Source organism: Leishmania infantum, chromosome 16, assembly GCF_000002875.2.
Source record: "Leishmania infantum JPCM5 genome chromosome 16".
NCBI classification, from domain to species: domain Eukaryota; phylum Euglenozoa; class Kinetoplastea; order Trypanosomatida; family Trypanosomatidae; genus Leishmania; species Leishmania infantum.
Genome location: NC_009400.2, coordinates 550,511 through 563,598, shown reverse-complemented (window position 1 = coordinate 563,598; position 13,088 = coordinate 550,511). Strand labels below are relative to the sequence as shown.

Below are 13,088 nucleotides of genomic sequence, written 5' to 3'. Positions count from 1 at the left end.
TTCTTCCCAACCCGCTGGCCCTACACGTGCGAGCGGCCGTCAGGAAGGAGCGTAAAGGACTCGGTGGCGAAACATCAACTACTGGTTTTGGTTAAGGCCCGACCTCAAGTGCGCGTACGGGTGTGTCACACACGGATCGCCGCGAAGCGCTAAAGTGCGGCCGCTTCTGTCTCTCCTCTCCTCTCACTCCCATGCCCTCTAGCACACCAGGTAGAGCCATTCTCCCTTCCCCCTCCTCTCTCTCTTCCCTTCGATGGTGTGTTCTCCATATCGTGCACGCGAACACATACGCCCATGTCGCCCCCCCCCTGCACGCACCCCCTTCGCTCTGTCATGGGCCCTCGCGGTCTTCCTCCGCCGAAACGAACGAAAGAAGGAAAAGCAACCAACATTCGCGACTCTCCGTAGCACGCGCACCGACAGCGGACCACGAGTGGCATCCAGACGTACCCACCGCTTGCTGCGACATCTGTGCGTCAAACACCCTAGAGTGCCATCCTCATACCCGACTTCCCGTACAGTCAGGCATACCCACTGTGTCTCAGTCATGGCAACCAACGGCAACCGGCACGCCTCCGATGCTGGGGCCGCAGAGGGACACCCGTTCCTCGGTCGCGAGCTGCGCGTTGAGCTGACGGACGGCCGCGTCATCGTCGGTACCCTCATCGCCTACGAGGGCAGTGGTGACTTGCTGCTGCAGGCTGCTGTCGAGCAGCGCATGTACAAAGACGGCGAAGTCACCATGCGCGGGCTGAATCTGCTCGCTATCCCCTTTAAGCACGTGAAGGGACTGCATCGCCGTCGGCCGGGTCTGGGGCCGATCGTGCTCACCAGCGGCGAGGCAGAGAGGGAGACGCCGGCGTTGATGGTGTAAGGAACGTAGCAAGTGGTGCATGGATCAAGCAAGGCGGAACCGGGAGAAGGGGAGAAAGGCGATGAATGGGTGAATGGTCGGGAACACAGCAGTCGACTCTCAGTACGTCGACAGATCGTTCCTTGTCACGTGAGTTTTCTACAGACACCCCCCCCCTCTTGCCTCCCCCTCGCTCTCTCTCCCTCCGTGTGTGCCTGTCTCTGCCTCTTCCCTTTTCTCTCGCTCGTCCTCTGCTGCTGCTTTGCTAACATTATGGCCATCGTCGCGCCAGCGTGTCCTCTCTGTCGTCCCCTCCCCCTCCCCGTTAACTTCGCTTCGTCTTGGGTGGCCGTCGTTGTGAGTGGCAGCTCACTGACACATACGCGCGTATGCATCAGATACACACACGCACACACACACACACACACTTACTCTATCTCCCTCTCGCTGATCTTCCCCCATTCCCACCCCATCCCCATTTTTCCGTGGGCCTGACTGTCGTTGTTGTGCGTCGTCGTTTAGTTTGTGTGTCTTGGTCGGAGGCGTGGTGGTGATGTTGGGGGGGGGGGGGGGGCTGCATAATTAACGTCTCTATTCTTCTCACCCTTCTTCGGTTCTTTCGGAACTCGCACTCTTCTCGTGTGGGTGTCGCTTCGTATTCTTTTTTTTCGGAGCGAGGAAGGGCCTCTCGTAGTGTTGTGGTGCACACGGAGGTGGCGACGCAGATGCAGAGAGGGCGATGTGGAGCTGGCAAGGCATCTGCTCCGCTTTTCGTCTTTATCGTTTCTCGCCACTCCGGTGTCTCTTGCTGCGCGGTGCCCCAACGCGCATGTCGACGCGTGCCTGATTCTGTACGAGTGCTTAAGGAGTGCCTCCCTGCAGACACCCAGGAAGGTACCGGCTGTGAAAAAAAGAGCGACAACAAGCAACACATGGGAAGCGCTACTGTTGCGCTGTGAGTAGAGCTGGCGTCACGGCTCTCCACACGCGCGCCGTCTTCTGCTACGGGTGCAGGTCTGTGCGTGACTCAGTAGCGGGGTCCGAAATAAAGGAAGTCAACGCTCTCCTGTGCTACGTCATGCACCCGCTGTCTCATACGATACGGCGGCCATAATGAGCTTTTTGCCCCCTCCCCCCCCCACGGCTTTTGAGCGACCGTGTCCAAAGCCGTGCGCTTCCTTCTCCCTCTTCCAACCATCGAGCCACCGCGTCGGCTTCTGTCGATCCTCTCCTTCGCAGACATCTTGTCTTCACCATCCATTACCACCACCACCCGCACACACACACGTCAGCAACCGCCCGCCATCTGCCAGAGGGTCTGACGCCGCCTGGGGTCATCTGGTGCGCCCTGATATATGTTTCTTTCTTTCGTCCCCCCCCCGGACCCCTCCCCCCCCCGCCCACGCGCACACGTACATCTAAAGTGACGACCAGCCCGGTCATCTGCCCACGCCTCTCTCTCGCTCTCCCTCCACTTGTTCTGTCGGCGAGGTGTGGCCAACTTGTTTTCGTACATGTGTGTGCGTGCGTGTGTGTCGCATCGCCACCACCGCGTCCCCTTTGAGGGACGGGACCATCTGCATCTCGCCGCCCGTCTCATTCTTCCTGTTACTCCTCTGCCCCCCGAACAGCACAGCGCCTGTTGAGCTGTGTAAGAATCAGCCACACACTCTCGTCGCCGTCATCGAGCCGCTTTCCCCCTCCCCCTCCCCTTCCTACGCCTCTTTGCTCGGGCTTTCTTTATCCGAATTCCCATCGTTGTTCTCCTCCTCGTCCAACCCGCTGGCGCGCTTCACTCGCGCTCTCGCCGTTTGTCACCCTGGACACTGTGTTCTGGCTCCTCGTCGACCCGCCCCCCCCCCTCCCCTCCCCCCCCCACGCACACACAAACCTCCTTCACTCTTCTTGTGTTCGCTTCTTTCGGCATCTGGCTGTCCTGCTCGCCTCCGTGCGCACACACGGCGGAAGAGGCGACACGTGGTACGAGCTTGTGCAGCGCACATCCAGCTTTAGCAGCCGCTGTGCATCTTCACGTACGCCCCCCTCTCCCTCTCTTCGGTGTCGTTTCCGTGGTGGCGGCTGCGGCGGGGCTTCTGTAGGCACCTAGACGGCATCTTTTCTCATCGTTCCACCTGTAGCTCGTCATGAGTGCGCACAAGATCTTTCTGGGGCTCGCCATCGCCGCTGGTGCGGTGCTCGCCTACCACTATGCCTACCTTCTCGGCCTCATCACGTACGGCGTGGCGGTGTGCGGCCTCTGCAACTGGTGGATGAGCGCCTTCATGCGGGCCGGCCCACGCACGTCGCGGCAGATTCCGCAGCAGCGCATCGCGCACTGTCAGCAGCTCTCCGCGCTGGAACTGAGCAAAGCCTACCGCGAGGGGCAGCTCAGCTGCGTCGAGGTCGTCAGCACCTTCATTGAGCATATCAAGGCCGTGAACCCGTACATCAACGCCTTGGTGTTCGACTGCTTCGACGAAGCCATGGAAGCGGCGGTCGAGGCGGAACGCGTCTGGGCTGCGTGGCGGGAGCACAAGGACCCGAAGCGGATGCCGAGCTGGCTGCTCGGCGTGCCATGCACCATCAAGGAGTGCATGGAGTGCCGCGGCTGCCCCAACACATCGGGCAATCCGAACCGTCGTCGAATCATCTCCGAGGTCGACAGCCCCGTCGTGAAGAACTTCCGGGACGCCGGCGCCATCATCCTCGGCGTCACGAATACCAGCGAGCTGTGCATGTGGTATGAGAGCTCCAACTACATGTACGGCATCACCAGCAACCCCTACGACACTCGCTGCCTCGTGGGCGGCAGCAGCGGCGGCGAGGGGGCCGCTGCCGGCGCCGCCTTCTCAACCTTCAGTCTCGGCAGCGACATTGGCGGCTCCATCCGCATGCCCGCCTTTTTCAACGGCGTCTATGGGCACAAGGCAAGCCCGCACTACATCACCAACGCTGGCCAGTACCCAAGTGCCAAGACGTCGGCGAACCACTACATGGCTACTGGTCCTATCTGCCGTTTTCCGGAGGACCTCATCCCGCTGTCACAGGTCGCCGCACGTGGCGGCTTCCGGCTCGACCCGGTCGTCTACCCGCCGTGCTCGCCGCTGAAGAAGGTGCTTGACCTCAACCATCACCCGCTGCGCGTCTACGCGCTAGAGGACTACGGCCTCCCTGGTATCCACGTGTCCGAGAGCCAGATCGAGGCCGTGCACACGGCGGCAGAGGCGCTTCGTGAACGCTACAACGCCAAGGTTACCTACGTCAACGTCCGCACGCCGTCGCGCTCGACCGGCGGTGCCGTGCCGCCGGAGTTTCAGTCGTTTGCGCGCATCTTGCCCATGTGGGTGTCGGTGCTCACCAAGGACCCGACAGAAGCGAAATTCAGTCTGTTCATGTCACAGGGCCACGTAGGAGGCGTCAACTGGTGCGCCGAGGCGGTGCGTTGGGTGTTCGGCCGCTCACATCACACGCTGCCCGCCATCGCGCTCTGCGTACTGGAGACGGCGGAGCTGGTGATGCCGCGATGGCTGAAGTTCAGCTGCGACGAGGAGCTGCTCCCCTTCAAGATGGGACTAGAGTCGCTCTTGGCCGTCGACGGCATCATTATCGCTCCGACGTTTCCGTCGGCGGCGCCGCGCCACCACTTCCCGCTGTGGAACCCGTTCCAGTTCCAGTACACCGCCGCCTTTAACGTCCTGCAGCTGCCGGCGACCGCCTGCCCCGTCTGGCCCGGCTCCCTCATGGCCAACCGTCGCAAGAGCATCTCCATCCACGAGGAACGCTCCATGCGGCTGCCTCACGACTTCCACCTCCCTAAGGGCGTGCAGGTGGTGTCCGCGACGCACCAGGATGAGCTGTGCATCAGTGTGGCCATCGCCCTCAAGGACGCGCTTGGCGGCTACCGCTACCCCTCATGGGCGATGCTCGAGGGTACGGACTACTAAGGAAAAGGGAGAACTCGAAGAAACGGAGAGACCGGACTGTAATGGAGGATGGACGGCGCTGGAGAAAGCACGGAAAGGTGCGCTGAGATGGACGCGGCGCGTGTACGTCCTTTTTTGGAGGGAAGTAGAGGGGAGGCTGGCGCGGCATGCATTGCTCGGTGCCCATCGCCCACAACTCCAACGCACTCGTCGTCTCACCTCCGCCGCCGCCTCCGTCTTGGAAGGATGTGCGGCGCCTTCTTTGCTTTTCCTTTATGGCCGCTTTATTTGTCTCGTTGCTCCTTTTGTGTGCAGTGATGCTGGTGGTGATGATGGTGTGTGTGTGCGTGTGCGTGTGATTCTCCCCACCCGCTGCTCACAGCTAGAGAAGGAAAGAGTCGCACGTGGAGCGAGTCGCTGGGCCTCTCTTATCAAAGAAGAGAGGGGCGGGGAGGTTCCATATGCGAGGGAGGGAGGGGTGGAGCTAGAGATGGTGGATGAATGGTGTGGTGCCTCGCGGCGAGTTGTCAAGAGGGAGACATCAAGGGGGAAGGGGGGGGGCGTGCGATGTCGATTGGAGCGCCGCGGACGCGAGTGTACGAAACAGCAGAGTGCAGGTGGCCGTGTCCCTGGGTAAGGGTCACGGGGGCTTTGGGGGTGAGGTGGGATGTGTGGAGGCTTTGTGCGATCTGGCGGCACGTACTTGTGATGTGGGCTGTCGTCCCTCTCGCCCACGTCGTCCTTCGCCCTCAGCAGCTTCCTCACGTTAGAGTTTGCTCTCTTCCTCCGACGCGCGTACTACTTCATGTGCCCTTGGACACGCGTGTGGGGTGTGCGAACGACTGGAGGCGTGTCCGGGTGCGTGATGCGCATGTCTCTGTCGGTCCGCTGCATCTTCGCTTGCTCATCTTGTATCGGTTGTTGAAACCATCCACGTGCAGAGGAAGGCAGAAGAAGATGAGGAGACCTTGCTCGGGTCACCCTTGTCGAAATCACTTCTTCCCCACCCCCTGCCCCGTCCCGCGTAGCCCTCCCTCTCAGTCCTTCGTCGTCTCTCTACGCTCTCCTTCATCCAACCTCCTCCACGTCCGCACCTTGATCGAAGTCCTGTGATTTTTGATGAGACATGTGCTGTTGATAATCTTGTGGGGCATGCATCTCTGCGAGCGTCTTCGCGAATGGCGTTGGGTCCGTGGCTCTCTGCGCGGCTCTTCGTTTGTGCGTGCCGGTGTGCGTGATCCTGTACGTGCCCGGGGCGTCGATGGCGCGTGGGCAGATCGCTCTGCTTGTTTTACGCCCTCAGGGACGCCGACTGTTATGTATGCTGCCTGCGCGTATGCACGCCTGTGAACTTGTCTGTGCATGTGCGTGCGTATGCCTTGTAGCCAAGGTACACCAAAGTAAGGCGGAAGAGTGGGGAGAAGGTCGTCGTCATGCAACGTGTGCTGTCGCTGTGGGTTGGCGGGGCATGGTGCGACGGCAAGCGTGGCCAGGGAGGGAGGGGAGGGGAGCGTCGAGATGAAGGCAAGGTTGGCAGAGTATTTCATGTTACCTTGCGGCGCGTGTGCGTATGTCAATGTGCGTTGATAGGCGGGTGTTGGACCACACGCTCAGCCCCACCACCACTACCACCACCCTCGCAGCCCTCCTCCCCCTCTCTCCATCGTATCGTTCCCTCGTAGCCCCTATCCCCTGCTCGTCGCCGACGTCTTTGCGGACGGAGCACACTCGCCACCGAGCACTTGCCTCTCACCCTCGCACTCTCGCGTCTCTTGGTGGTCATGTTTGCCTGTGTGGGCAGTGTCTCTTTGCGTCCCTGAAGCCATGCTGCGCTACCTCGCCCTCTTCCTCCCTCCAAAACCCTCTCTGGCACGTGCTTCCCTTGATAACACCCGCACGCACGCACGCGTCATACGCATACGCGCACAAGACAGCAGTGTGCGGGTGGGTGGCGAAGTGAATTGCTGCTTCACGTCTTCTTGTCTCGCGCTCGCGCTCGCTCTCTGCGTGTTTCTCTATGGCTCTCTGCGCGCGTGTGTGCGCGTCTCCTTTAAACAAGCGACTAATCAACGGGGAAAAAAAGAAAACAGTATTAACTATCAAGCGAGGCATATCGACAGGAGTCTCCGCCTGCTCCTCCTCTGCCAGATGTCCCTCACCACCGCCTTTCCCTTCCACGCGTACGTGGGCGACCTGCGCACGCGCACCGTCCACGAGCGCAAGAGCGGCGTCTCCCTCTCCCTCATGACCTCCGAGGACATGGCGCGCCTCGCGTTTGTGGAGGTGCGCGTGCGCTGCGGGCAGGAGGATCGGCTGGCGCCATGGACACCAGCTTTGCGGCGCGACGGCACGCACGCCACGTTCTACGACACACGCATGGGCAACTTCGACGCACGCACGTTCCCTCCGCAGGCGTGCTCGACGTGCTGCAGCACGCTCAACTCCAAATACGGCAACGAGCGCTGCCAGGGCCACTACGGGTATATCAGCATGCCGCGTCGCTACCCGAACGACCCGAACCGGTCACAGGAGCGCCTCAGCGTCATTAACCCGCACCTTGCCCAGGAGGTGGAGCAGCTGCTTCAAGCCGAGTGCTTCTTCTGCCACCGCTTCCGTGTACCCGAGTTTGACGTGATGCGCTACCAGCAGGCACTGCGCCTCGTCGATTGCGGGTTGATTGGCGAGGCGCTGCGGTTCCTTGACATGGTGGCGAACGCACATGGGCAGGACATGCGCAGTCGACGCCGCCGTGACGCCAACGAGACTGTCATCAACGACATCCCTCTTATGCTGGATCACGTCGATAAGCTGCTGCGCCGCCGCGGAGTCGCTGCACCGCCTCTGCCCGAGGTCGCGTCAGGCGAGGCGGGTGCGCACGGCGACGCCCAAGGTGACGCCGGCGCTGCTGGCGCGTTGGCGCACGTGGATGGCAGCGATGACGGCTTCCGCAAGCCGGTCCTCGACGTCCGCAATGAGATCTGCAAGCAGGCGCTGCGCAGCTTCCGCGAGTTTGGAAACGTGTGCTCGCACTGCCAAGGCATCTCGCCTCGCATCACGACGAAGAACGGCCATCTCTTCTTCTTCTTCAACAAGAAGAACGCCGACTTCAATGTGGCGAACGGCGGGGTGACGACGTCGCAGCTGCGGGAATGGGAGGAGATGAACCGTCGCCAGGGCCGCAGCCACACGTACTTCCGCACGTCGTGGGTGCGAGAGCACATCAAGCAGCTGTGCCAGCGCGAGTCCGCCATTCTCGCGGCTCTCTTCCCGCACCTCGGCGAGACCACCCTACACATGCCGTACGCCTGCTCGCTCCCGTCGATGTACTACTACAAGGTCTTCTTTGTGGACAAGCTGCTCGTGCCGCCGCTTCCCCTGCGCCTGTCCTCGGGCGTGCAGATCTCGGAGTCCGGCGGCATCATCCCCGATGCCGGCACACGTGCCCTGTCTGACGTGCTCGAGTTCGTCGAGCAGATCGAGGCGTACTACGTCCTCGCGAACAACTCGACCCCAGAGCGCAACCTCGTCAGCACCGCGCAGGAGGTTGCGCAGGAGCACAACCTGCGGAACTTGCAGGCCAAGGTGACGGAGGTGTACACGGATGTGCTGGAGGGCTTTGCGAAGAAAGAGGGCCTGTTCCGCATGCACATGATGGGCAAGCGCGTGAACCAGGCGTGCCGCAGCGTCATCTCACCCGATTACTTGGTGGAGCCGAACGAGGTGCTGCTGCCCCGCCCCTTCGCCCGCGCGCTGACATTCCCGGAGCTGGTGAGCAGCTACTCGCCAGCGCGCATGGTGTTCCTTAAGCGGTGTGTCATGAACGGCCCGGATGTGTACCCGGGCGCCACACACCTAGAAATTGGCCTGCCGAGCGGCGAGACTCGCTTCGTGGACTTGCACGTGCCGGAGCTGATTCGGCGGCAGCACGCCATGAAATACTTCGCGATGGCGCAGAACGGCTCCCTCACGGTCCACCGGCACATCCTCGATGGCGACCACCTCATCTTCAATCGCCAGCCGACCCTGCACAAGGTATCCATGATGGCGTACCGCGCCAAGGTGCTGTCCGGGCTGAAGACACTCCGCTTTCACTACGTCAACGGCAGCTCGTACAACGCCGACTTCGACGGTGATGAAATGAACATTCACGTCGTGCAGAGCCTGGAGGCAAAGGCGGAGCTCGAGTGCCTGATGGACGCCAACCTCAACTACCTCGTCCCGACGTCCGGCAAGCCGATTCGCGGCTTCATTCAGGATCACGTGGTCGCCGGTGTGCTGCTGACGCTCCGCGACAATTTCCTGCCGCATCACACCTTTGTGCAGTTTGTGTACAACGGCATCGCGCCGTACATGCAGAAGCAGGGCAAACCGCTCAGCGCGCACGCGACGCTGACGGGGCTGATTCCGATGCCCGCGGTGCTAAAGCCACGTCCGCTATGGACGGGCAAGCAGCTCATCTCCGTGATTGTACACTACGTGACCGGCGTGGTGGAGAGTCGTGGCGGTGCGCCCAGGAGTAACGGCGTCAGCATGCACGGCACCTCCCTCATCCAGCCAAGCACCTACACCACCACCGACCCCCACACCGGCGAACTAGTCACTGCGTCACGCAAGTGCATGGAGGACGATCACGTGCAGTTCTTTGAGAGCGAGCTCATCACCGGCATCCTGTGCAAGAACCAGCTCGGCTCCAGCAACCTCTCCGTCGTGCACGTGATTCACGAAATCTACGGGCCGCACATGGTTGGCGAGCTCTTCGGCGCGCTCGGTCGCGTGCTGTCGATGAGCCTGCAGCGCGAAGGCTTCTCCATCGGCATGGATGACATGATGCTCTTGCAGGAGGAGCGGCGTACGGCGCTGCTGCGCGAGCTGGACAGCGCGCCGCTCAGCCTCCCCGACGACGAGGCGAGGGTGATGCCCGTGATCATGGGGATGGCGACAAGCCTCCAGAAAGAATTCGTGCCTGGGCGCATGCTGCGGCCTTTCCCGTACAATCAGCTGCTCACCATGACCATGTCCGGTGCAAAGGGCAGCAACACGAACGCTATCCAGATGTCGCTCGGTCTCGGCCAACAGCTCTTCGACGGACGTCGGGTGAAGCGCATGAACTCGGGCAAGACGCTGCCGCCGTTCTTCGTCGCGGAGAAGCGAGCCCGCTCGCTGGGCTACGCGATCGGCCGCTTCACCTCCGGTATTCGACCGGCAGAGTACACCTTTCACGCCATGGCCGGCCGTGATGGGCTCATCGACACGGCCGTCAAGACTTCCCGCTCCGGCCACCTGCAGCGGTGCCTAGTCAAAGGCCTGGAGAGCCTCGTCGTGCAGTGGGACCACTCCGTGCGCGACGCCAACGGCAGCGTCATCCAGTTCCTCTACGGCGGCGACGGACTCGACCCGATGCGGACCTCGTCCCTGCAGGCGTGGGAGGTGGTCAAGGACAACTGCATCGACCTCGGTCGAAAGATGAACGTGAACACCGGCGTGGTGACGGGCGAGGAAGAGGCCGAGGAGGCGGCGTCGCGCAACAGCCAGGGCAAGCGCGAGCGCGCCCACGAGGCGGCCGCGGCGATGCGTGCGGCGCAGCGTGCGTTGCTCGAGGCGGAGGCACAGCGCGACCCACTCCCCGCCCACTACAAGGCGAGCCTTGACATGTACCTGGAGACCAAGGCGCAGTATCCTCTCTTCAAGAAGGTATCGCAAGTCGCGCGGTGGACCAAGAACGGCGTCCTTAACGAGAAGCTGCGCGAGAAGCGCGAGGAGAGCATCCGGTACTACCGCGACGTGATGACGGAGCTCACGACGCGGCGGCGGGTGCGGGCGTACTGCGACGCTGGAGAGCCAGTTGGTCTCCTGGCGGCGCAGGCCGCCGGTGAGCCGTCAACGCAGATGACGCTCAACACTTTCCACAGCGCCGGGTCCACCGTCACGCACGTGACGGAGGGAATCCCGCGCCTACGTGAGCTGCTCATCTACGCCTCTGTGCAAAAGGTGGCCATTGTGGTGCCGGTGGAGAAGGCGACGGAGGTGGACGAGGAGGCGATCTCGCGCATTCTGCAGGCCGGCGTAGCGACGCGGTTGACGGACTGCATGGCCCGCGTACCTGCTGCTGTCACAGCGACTGCGGACGACGGTGCAGCGGCGAGGGCGCAGACGACGCCGGGGTACCACTATCGTGTCACCCGCAGCGCCGAGGGCACACAGGTGACGGTGGCACTTCTCTTCTCCAAGGCGCTGCTTATGCAAAAGCAGCACGCCATGTGCATGTCGAGAGCCGAGCACCTTCAGTCCTTTACGCAGACTCTGAAGAACTTTGCACGGCAGGTGGTGACGGCGCTGCGGGGTCGCTCGAAGGACGAGCGCGAAGGCGCCGGCGGGCCGCTGCGTGGGACAACGCAAGACCCGTCTTCGCAGATGGACGACGGGGGCGCCGCGGCCGGCGGCGGCATGAGTGACAACGAGGACGACATGGACGAGCGTTCCACGCAGATGAACACACCGGCGCTCGGGGCCACCTCGGTGCCGTCCGTCGCCGGCAGCGAGCTCGGACGTGACGACATGATCCCGGAAAGGGACGACAACGGCGGCAGCAGCGGCAGTGACGAGGACGATTACGACGAGGAGGCGGTGGACGCGGCGGACGGCTCGCGGCGGCGCAAGGGCGGCAACGGCAGCAGTCCCCCGCGCAAGAAGTCTCGAGCAGAGGAAGGCGACAACGAGGAGGATGATGAGGACGTCAACGGATTGTTCTGGAAGAGCTCCAGCAACGGCGGCACCAGCAGCGAGGCGGCTGCCGCGGCGTCTGGCAAGGTGAGCTACGATTGCTTTCCTACGGTGTGCGTCATGTACGGCAGCAAGAAGTATCGGGTGGAAATCGCGCCGCTGCTGCGGGAGGCGGCCACCCGCGACGGGGTCGTGCCGCTACCGGAGGATCTCTTTGTGGTGAACGTGTCGATACAGACATCGGACCAGGTGGTCACCGTCATCCCGGATGTGCTCGAGAGTGCCCTGGCGCAGCAGACGTTCCCGTCGTGGCTCACGCAGTTCGACTCCGTCACGTACACTCGCAAGGCTGAGGACCCGACGAGTGGCGAGATGGTGTTCCAGGGCAGCTCGGCGACGATCCGCAGTGTGACGGCGTTCCTCGCCCTCTTCACCGTCCGCGCACGCGCCATCAAGGTGCAGAAGGCGCGGTCCACCGACATCCGCGACATGTGCACCTCCTTCGGCGTGGAAAGCGGCTACAAGGCACTCTTCGATGAGCTGGAGAAGCTTTTCAAGCGCTACTCCGTCGACTACCACCACCTCACCCTCATCGCCGACGCAGCGACCCACCGTGGCGTGTGGGAGAACTACAACTTTACCGGCGTCATCTCCCACAGCGCCAGCCCGCTCTTCCAGATGACGTTCGCATCGTCAAAGCGCTTCCTGCACACGGCCCTCACGCGCGGCGTCGGCGACGAGCTGAACTCCATCAGCTCGGCCATCATGGTCGGTGAGCGGCCTCGCGTCGGAACGGCGCTAGTCAAGGTGGGCCAGGACCCGCAGATCTTGCGCGATGTCATCGAGAAGAACTTTGCCTGAAAAAAAAAAAAAAGACAGCGCTTGCGCGTGTGCAGGTCGCACTCCGCGCCCCCTCCCCCATAGCCCCCCAACGTCTTGGTTTTTGCTGTTGCCTTGACTGTTTCATGGACGAGTTTGTGACTTGGCTCTGTCATAGATGCGAAGGCGTATCCGTGTCTGTTTCAAGCGGCGCGCACCAGTGGTGATCGTTGTGGATGATAATGGAGTGCGATGCGTTGATGAGTGAACGCACCGCCATCACCGCTGTTGTTGTTGCTGCCGTGTGCTTGAGCGTGTGTCGTCTCATCTTCCTCGTCTTTCGTGGAGGTCCATAAGCCTTGGCACCAATGGATGAGGGCTCCCTCCGCCGCCGCCGCCGCCCCTCCCCCTCCCGTCCCTTCCCTTCCCTTCCCTTCCCTTCCCAGTGGACGTGATGAGCGAGGGGGTAAGCCAATGTGGCGGCGTACATGAACAAGGGTCTCTCTGTCTCCCTCTCGTACTTGAAAAGTCAACCCCACCTGAGACACGCAGACACCCTGCAGAGCTCGGGCGTATGCAGAGCTGTGTGTCGGCCTCTCCGCCAGTGTGCGTACATGCCTGTAGAGAGTGCAGATGGGGAGGGGGCGGGAGGAGGGAGGGTGCTGGTGTTGTCTCGTAGTGTGTTATCCCTCCCTCTCTTTTTAACGCGGTGCGTGCTAATATTCGAATTAACATGTTCTCCTCTGCGGTGTTCCTTGTCCGCACCACACACA

At 62.1% G+C, this 13,088-nt stretch overlaps 3 protein-coding genes across 3 annotated transcripts; all 3 read left to right on the top strand.

The window, feature by feature from the left end:
* Positions 1-547: 547 nt before the first annotated feature.
* On the top strand, positions 548-874 carry LINJ_16_1440 (conserved hypothetical protein; the record flags this gene model as incomplete). Its single annotated transcript, XM_001464587.1, has 1 exon — positions 548-874. One exon carries the CDS (start codon positions 548-550, stop codon positions 872-874), a length of 327 nt encoding a protein of 108 aa, XP_001464624.1.
* A 2,123-nt stretch (positions 875-2,997) lies between these two features.
* Positions 2,998-4,797, top strand: LINJ_16_1430 (conserved hypothetical protein; the record flags this gene model as incomplete). Its single annotated transcript, XM_001464586.1, has 1 exon — positions 2,998-4,797. One exon carries the CDS (start codon positions 2,998-3,000, stop codon positions 4,795-4,797), a length of 1,800 nt encoding a protein of 599 aa, XP_001464623.1.
* Positions 4,798-6,924: 2,127 nt separating this feature from the next.
* LINJ_16_1420 (putative DNA-directed rna polymerase I largest subunit) lies at positions 6,925-12,357 on the top strand (the record flags this gene model as incomplete). The annotated part of the gene is made up of 1 exon (XM_001464585.1): positions 6,925-12,357. The coding sequence occupies one exon, from the start codon at positions 6,925-6,927 to the stop codon at positions 12,355-12,357; it is 5,433 nt and encodes a 1,810-aa protein (XP_001464622.1).
* Positions 12,358-13,088: the final 731 nt, after the last annotated feature.